Consider the following 8,402-nt stretch of genomic DNA (forward strand, 5'->3'; position numbering starts at 1 on the left):
GTTTGCTTTGACAGGTGCAGTATGTCGAGCTGAAGCTGAACAACGGCCTCACCCCTGTTCGGAAGAAGAAAGGGAACTCGTAGCTTGCGGACTGACGGACAGCGGCTGCTTTGATTGTTTGGTGGAGAGCAACGCTATGAGCTCCCACTTCGAACTGTCCACTTTAGAACTTGCTATACACGTGGGTATGGGCACCCGTCTCAATCAGCCGGGGTTTAAAAAGGACTTTGGTATACCATTCAGTGGAAATATGTGCAATATTTTAAATTCAACGGCATAATTTGAATGTACGGTGTTTGGATCAATTTAAGGTCCCTTGTGACATTTTGCTTTGACCATCTTGTTTCTTTCCTTGCTTCCTGGAGCAATGGGGGTTTTTTTTGTGTCTTTGCCACTTGCCAGTAATCTGATGGAGCGGAGCGCCTGCCATTTATAGACCCTGCCCGAATTTCATTCGATTGAATCAGGTGAGTTCTACAAAGGACAGGCCATCATTGCTCCACCAGAATACTTCCCAGATGGTGAAGGCAAATCTCGAGCATCCCAGTTGTTGTCTTTTCCTAAATTTTCTTTTTAAGGAAAAAAAATCTGCCTCACCCTTTTGACTCTGTGGGGTTGAAATTGGTCTGAAATCGGCACGGAAAGGTGGGTAGTGAATTTGGCCACCTGTTTTACACCCCGCCTGATTCTTTTCCAAACATGCTATCAATTTGTTAATCGCCCATTCTGCGCTGCCGCCAAAAAACAGTTTCATCCTGTTTACTTTCCCATTCCTTTCTCTGCCTCTCTCCCCTCTACGGGAGATGCACCAGGTTTTTGAAACCACTCTCGAGGTCGATCAAAAGACGTCCCCTCATGGTTATTGAAGCTTTGATTTGGGGTGGACGTTGGATTTTTCTTTTCAATCCTCCTGCGTTTTTCTACATTAGAGGGTGGGCATAAGACGCCGCTCTGTGCCGGTTTAGAAGCTGGCAGATTGGCTACGGTGCCAATTCTACGAGTTCGCACTGGGGTCCGGGACCCTCGCTCGCTGGGGGAGTCGCAGGTGGGCCGACCGATGTCTTTCGTGAATGAAAAGTCACGGGCTCAGTGAGCCAGATTTCCCCCCTGCCTCCCCCAAATACATGGGCGGATGGCATGGTCTCCCACAATTTCGAAAGGTTACCAGATATTTGGAGCATGGATCAAATTGCTGGAATCACCGGGCGTGTGTGGAGTTGAATTCTAAACTGCATCGATGAAGAATTTCTAGCAAGGCTGTAACTGCGGACACATTGACGACATCACAACACATAGCAGCCAGTTCAGTGCCCTGTGAAATTCCATCAGCTTCAGAGTGATTCCGCTGCATGGCATTTCTCAAACAGCAGAAGGAGCGAGATGGAATATATAATGTCAGATTTCATTTGTGGTCGGAGTTTATTTCCGGTTGCATTTTCTTAAAGTTGCTTCGTCCCAGAGTCTGCAATTTGTCAAGTTAGCAATTAAATTTGATTACTTACCAAACTTTTGAAATGCATTAAGTTTTCCAGCACTCTATCAGTAGTGCCTTTGTTGATAAACTGTGCTGTCGATCATACTGACTGCTTAACTGTGTTACTTCCTCGGTTTCTCAATGAACGGTGGAGCCAGGAGTTTTACATCTGTGAATGGGAGTTGAGGTGCCAAGCAGCTGTTAGCTAATGATTTACAAGCTATTTATTTGCATTATAAATATTTTTGATCTTTGGTCCAGAGTCTTTTAAGTATCTGAAGAATGTTTGGTTTGCCTGTTACCACAGCCAGCCTCTCTCAATTAATATTGTGACTCTCTGCATGCACTTCTAAAAAATCACCTTACTTGCCCTCATTTTGAAAAGAGCAGTGTTGTTCACGATATGGCCATTCCGCCCCCCCCGGATTTTAACTCCCCCTGCCTGGCAGAAACTGGATGGGGGCGAGCAGCTAAAATGAGGGCAGTCACTTATCCCTCTCTGATCCCGCTGCCTTCGAGCGCCGTGGGCTGACGGTAACCTGCTCTGTCGAGCGGGATCTCCGGAGGAGGGAAGCGGGATCCTGTTTAAATATGCAGACCAGGTCCTGGTGATGTCAGCGTGCCAAAGGGTTTGGTAACTTGGGGCATCCATCCCTATTGTGTAAGTGGTGCCAGAGAGGGTTCGCTCTGCACAGCGCTCTTCTCTCTCGGCACTACCGGTTGCCAGAAGGAACCCCATTCCTTTTCCATTTTGGGGGAATTTGAGCAGGACAATTGTTAAAATGTGTCGCTATTTCACAAGGTCCAGTGTTCATATTTAACACGCCATGTGGCGGGGGAGGATGGCGGGCGCTGTAATCTTAAGCCAGCCCGCCTGGCGGTAAGGGGGCTGGTTGCTGGTTCGGGTCGGACACCCAATTTATAACTCGCCCGAATTTTACGCTGCATTGACTGAACGCAGGGCGGTAAACGGGCGTCCCAACCAAAACTGTCCTGTTTCCACTGAGCGGGCACTGTTACATGACCCCATAGCGTGTGGCACTGCTATTCTGTAAAAACCCGCTGGATGTGCTGCACTAACATAAGAACACAAGAAATAGGAGCAGGAGTCGGCCATTTGGCCCCTCGAGCCTGCTCCGCCATTCAATAAGATCATGGTCGATCTGATCTTGGCCTCAACTCCACTTCCCTGCCCGCTCCCCATAACCCTTGACTCCACTATCATTCAAAAATCTGTCTATCTCCACCTTAAATATATTCAATGACCCAGCCTCCACAGCTGTTTGGGGAAGAGAATTCCAAAGATTCACAACCCTCTGAGAGAAGAAATTCCTCCTCATTTCCGTTTTAAATGGGCGACCCCTTATTCTGAAACTATGCCCCCCTAGTTCTAGATTCCCCCACGAGGGGAAACATCCTCTCTGCATCTACCCTGTCAAGCCCCATCGGAGCTCATGCGGGGGAGGGAGGACTGGTCTCCCTGACCGCTGCCATTGGTCACATGACACATTTCTGAGTCACCTGCTGAAGGGGAGCGAATGGACGGCTGAGGCTGCCTCACGGCCTGCTCAGAACATGTCACTGGCAGCAGCCTCAGCAATTGTCGGCTTGGTTACCTCCTGCTCAGCGCATCAGAGGTAGGAGGGAGAGCATAAAAAGAAGGGAAGAAACAATATTTACAAAAAAAAATCAAAGTTGCTGCAATTGGTAAATATTTTGATGCAATCCCAGGAACACTCCAGGCTAGCCTAAGGCCTTCAAAGTGTTTTGCTTGTCAAAGCCAGGGTATATTATTAGCATCGTCTAATCTGGTTGGGTGTATTCCAGGAGGTTGTCACATGACCTCCAACCGCCCCGCCCCCACCCTCCCACCATGGTCGCTCAACATGTCCATCTTCGCATTGGCCCCGCCTTCCCATCCCAATTGCAAAGCAAACAGACTCTTCATTATTCGATTGGATGACTGGCAGTCAAACCGCCATTTTCTCCATCTCCAATATTTCAATAACTAAGAAATGGAAGTGTACAAAGAAAATGGAGGGGGGTGGGAGAAAAAAACACTTTTTAAAAACGTTCCAATGGTTTTTCTTCTGGGTGTTGCTCACAAGCAGTGTCCTGGAGATTAATCTTGAATTCCTGGAGACCCCAAGACAATCCGGGAGTGTTGGCAATCCTCTATATTATATACCCAACCTGCCTACTTTGTTCATGTTCCACGGTCTAAAAGCAGTTGAAATGCTCGCTGGGCCCAGGTTAGTGAAGCCCATAGGAAAACCGTGAAGTCTGTTCAAGGCTGCCATCCTGACCCACTTTCTTTATTTGAAGAAAATCTACTTTGTTGGTTCTGGTGTGCCTCAGTTATTAAAAATCATTTCTGATTATAAGTACGTTGGTAGATCGCAGCTGTGTTCGCTTTATCTTATCGGTTTATTGTCCTTTTGCATAAAATGCTGCAGTTTATCACAGCCAAGAGTCCAGCCAGGGGCCTGAGAATGCCAAGGTTGGCAGAGAATGGGAGAGTTGTTGCCTGATCCCAGCATGGAGTGGACAATCGGCCTTTAACTGGGAGTGGCGACAATAGTGCCTCCTGTTAGGGGGTCAACCTTTCACCAGTATGCAGATCCTGGCTGGGTACATTCATAGATTGTTGCCGCTTGTTGGCTATTTCTGGCATTCATGAAATAGTTGCTGGCAGTTTCACTTCAAAAAGAGGTTGAATGCGCAGACACATTTACAAATTCTAGAAATGATAGTTTAAAAATCATTTAAAAAAGAAAACCAATTTTCTAAATTTTAGCCAGTTCCTTAATCCAGCCATTTCCACCCAGCTCCGACCTGCAGTGAGCAGTGGCACTGACTAGGCAAAGGCCTCAGGCTGTAGGTAGGCCCAAATGCCAATACCAGCCTTGAGGAGCTAATGAGTTCCACTCCGATGGGAATTTCTTTTAAAACAATCTTTAGAGGTTTAAATTATGGAACTTATTTTCCGAATACGAGCTGCAGGCTGTCTGTGCACATTGGGAATTCATGAGAATGCGGCCTGCAATTTTTCCTTCCGTTGATTGAAACAGAAAAGAAAAATATTGGCCAACACACCAGGGAGAACTCCCCTGCTCTTCTTCGAACTAATACCATGGGATCTTTTACATATACCTGAGAGGGCAGATGGAGCCTCAGAGTTTAACATTTCATCCAATAAACACACCTCTGACAGCACTGCACTTCCTCAGTACTGCACTGGAGTGTCAGCCTAGATTTTATGCTCAAGTCCCTGGACTGGGACTTGAACCCACAACCTTCTGACTCAGAGGTGAGAGTACCACCCACTGAGCCACGGCTGACAACTAATGGGAAGTGTGGGCGAGACTCCCCAATTGGGTCGGAAAATCGAACCCTATACATTTTTATATTTGGTGGAATTGTTGGCAGTACATAATGTTAGAAAAATATTCCACAACAAACAAGTCAAAGGCCTGGAGTTTCCGCTTGGCTATGCTGTATATTTCGGCACAATTCCCCCAATATTGGCAAAACCAGCACAAAAGATGGCGGAATTTTAATCACCAATTGCGTTCAGTGCAACTCGACTTTCCACGATTTTTTGCACCATTTAAAAAAAAAACATTGTGGTACAAGCAGGCCCCGCCCACGAAACTGGCCATGCCCCCAGAATGAATTAGCCATCATTGGGAGTTTCTGCTAATTGCACTCGTTTGAAGGCCTTCGAGGGAGCTCCAATAATTAAGCTGAATGTTTTGGGTGCAAGGACATCAGTAAGTGCATTTTCAATGGTTTAGAATGAATTTCTTTTTGAATTTACTGAGGAATTTATTACTTTACCACAATCTAACTAGAAAATATTGTATATTTTTTTTAAGTCATTTAATATCAGGTTACTCACAGGTGGTGGATTGACACTGATTAAAAATGCTTATTTTTTGTGATAAACACATTTTCAGCAGTATTAATCAAACTGCACCAAGTTACCGCTCTTAAATATAGTAAGGAATATTTTTTAAACTTTTTTTTTTTAATCACACTTTAAAATGCTGCCCAATTGCGCTGGTTCATGGCAGATTTTACCACGAGTTAACACGGAAACTGCAGGGGAAGAAAACCATTTTTTAAAACGGGTGCAATTGCCGATTTCGAAGCAGAAACTACCCCAAAATGCAAAATATCTAACAATGAAGAATGTGGATGAAATATTGACAATGTCAAACCATTCAGCAATTCAATTCAGAAAGCACTTGTGCTGCCATTATATTACATCTTGGGAAAAAAAGAATGTTTCCTTGCTAGATTATGGGTCGTTACCATTTTTACCCTTCACACCAAATTTACTTCTGGCTGAGAGGAGAAGAGTGAGGAGGGCCAGCTGACCAGGTAACCGTTCTTGTCAGTCTTTACCTGCTGAAGATGAGGCAACATTGATAAAAGCTCCATCCCTTACAACTTGCAGCCACAATTACAGCCTGGAGATCTGTCTTTTGACATCTCATCCGTACATGGGATATATTGAATGGGCCAGCATTGATCGATTTCGCACTACAAATTTACAGTCTGCGCTGTAAATTTCTATGTTTCTATGTTTCTATTTTAATATGTGAGATTTACAGGAACAGAAAGCAGAGTCATTTTTCTCTACTTTCTATCATTGTGAAATGTCCCCATTAAAACAATAATACATATCAATAAATTGTGATCAAAACTGAGTGTTGGCAATGCTGTGGATGGATAAATATTTCTTGAAAAAAATACGGAGAAAGATTGCATTTATTTAACATCTTTTGACATCACTCACAAAGTGCTTCACACACAACAAGTTACTTTTGAAGTGCAGTCAGTGTGATGTTGGCAAATACCGATAGGCTTTCCTGCGTTAAAATGGCTATCGGTGGTAACATTACTGCTGAGTCATTTATTGGTGTTCTGCTAGTAGCAGTAGAAGTAAATTGCCTCCACAGTGCAGAAAAAAACACTTGGTGTTGTATATTTCTTTTTTCAATTATTTATGAGGGAAAATTTGAATTTTGTATGACATTACTAGCTGTAAAACTTCTAGCAACCCATTGTAAAAATCGTAGCATGGATAATTTGCTCTCATCCTTTTTACGATTAATTTCAATAATTCAGTATTCAAAATCGTAACCAAATGTTTGAAATAAATGTTGTAATGAATGATTCTGAAATTTATAATGAATGCCAAATTTGTACAAATAATAAAATTGAATTTTATTTTTAACATCCTGTCTCTGGTGTTCTCATTAAATCTTTATCATCACGCCCCCCCCCCCACCCTCCGCCCTTTCCTGGATCAGTTCATCACTGCCTCTTCTATCTAAGACTGCAGATGAGCAGGTCATAGATTCCTCCACAATCTCCAACATTAATGCTGATCTCCATTGAGAAGGATCCCTTTGTTCTCAACCTCTTGCTTAACCTTTTTGTTTTTAAAAAGAAAAGGATTGATTTCCAAAATCCGGGCTCCAAGTTACTTGCAAAATCTTTGGAATAAGCAGAAAAGGATATTTGGTGATTTTCGAGAAGGTTCTATTTCTTCAGAGAGCCAGCTTTTTCCCCCCCTCTGACAAGTGGCGGAGCCGAGATACAAGGCCTCCCACCTAGCGATCTAACTGGCAGATGACAAAGCTCCTTCACTCATAGGCGGGGGAGGGGGTTCCTAAGGCGGAGGATGCTGGGATAATGGGAGCAACCTCAAAGTGTCAGTTATCGACAGAGCTTGAACTGAAAGGCTTATTGACATGAAACAAATCCCTGTGGTATGCATTTCTTCGGTCTGAAAATGTTCCCATATATTGCGTTGATCTTAGTCAGAGAAAGGTGCGATTGTCCATTTAGTATCATTAATTGGACAGCTTAATTAAAACCTGCCAACAGATGTGCCGAAATGAGAGAAAGGCGGCGCTCGGAGGGTTAATGCCGAGGTGAGATTGCCAAGCTCACGTTGGCTATCTGCCAGAGTGTTTTTCCCTCCCCTCCCCCACACCCCACCCCACTGTTTACATACTGGAAAAGCATCTGTTGATTTGCACAATCTTGCCATGGTTCACTACTTTTTACTATCATGGGAAAGTTAGTTGTGAAAGTAACTGGGAGAAAAAGCTATGCAAGTGCATTTCCTGGCAGAATGATTAGAAACTCCACATGAGGCAGTGTGCTCCACTCTCTTGGAATAAATTTCTCTTTAATAAATTATTACAGCTTATTGATTACTACAGCAGATGTTCACACATTAATCCTATTGAGATGAATTGCACGGGGCTTTTTGATGTTTATCTCTTTAAGCTAACAACAACAAAAGGCAGCTAAATGAAGTATTGGTCACACTTGGGAATAAGTTCTTCTCTCTAACAAGGAAACAGCCCCACCAGAAGAACTGATCTGACTTGTATCTGCTCCAGCGACACTGCCATCCATATTGGCTTACTCACTCCAGGTGTCCGTGTGCTTTACTGCTGCACCCACCCAGACAATGGGAAGGTGCAACACTTGCGAGCTACAAAAAGAAGGGCGGGGGAGGAAAGAAACATGGGGAGTAGCGAAAGGCAGAAGTGATTATGTTGTATCTCCAGTGACCAGCAAAAAAAATCAGCCTGCAAAGCTCCTGAAATGCAAAGGCCTTTTGTCCATCAAGCTGGCCGACTGGATCAGACCAGGGAACTTTCTGTTTGCAGTTTATTCTGAAAACACAGCGACTCGAAGCACGTTCTGCACTTTCTCTGATTCTGGATTTCAGTCGTCAATGACGCAGCAAATATTTGTAGTAAGTGAAAGGCACAAACATGGACTTTGTAATTTCTAAAGTAAGTCCAGTACCCGAAGGGACTTTTTACTGGTTATAGTTCCTTCAGGCAAAAGAACCAAAAGTGAGCTGAGGAGTTTTTTTTACGCAGTTATTGTAATC

General features: G+C 44.0%; 1 protein-coding gene across 2 annotated transcripts in view; it reads left to right on the top strand.

Annotated features, from left to right (window-relative positions):
• Positions 1-3,858, top strand: part of LOC139227514 (multiple C2 and transmembrane domain-containing protein 2-like) — a 496,997-nt gene extending 493,139 nt beyond the window's left edge. The window contains exon 23 of one of the 2 annotated variants that reach the window (XM_070858296.1): positions 15-3,858. In XM_070858296.1, the coding sequence (XP_070714397.1) occupies positions 15-83 (69 nt within the window). In that variant the 3' untranslated portion in view covers positions 84-3,858. The remainder of the gene's footprint in view (positions 1-14) is intronic. The other variant, XM_070858298.1, reaches the window with a different exon arrangement.
• Positions 3,859-8,402: the final 4,544 nt, after the last annotated feature.

Source organism: Pristiophorus japonicus, chromosome 17 (assembly GCF_044704955.1).
Source record: "Pristiophorus japonicus isolate sPriJap1 chromosome 17, sPriJap1.hap1, whole genome shotgun sequence".
NCBI classification, from domain to species: domain Eukaryota; kingdom Metazoa; phylum Chordata; class Chondrichthyes; family Pristiophoridae; genus Pristiophorus; species Pristiophorus japonicus.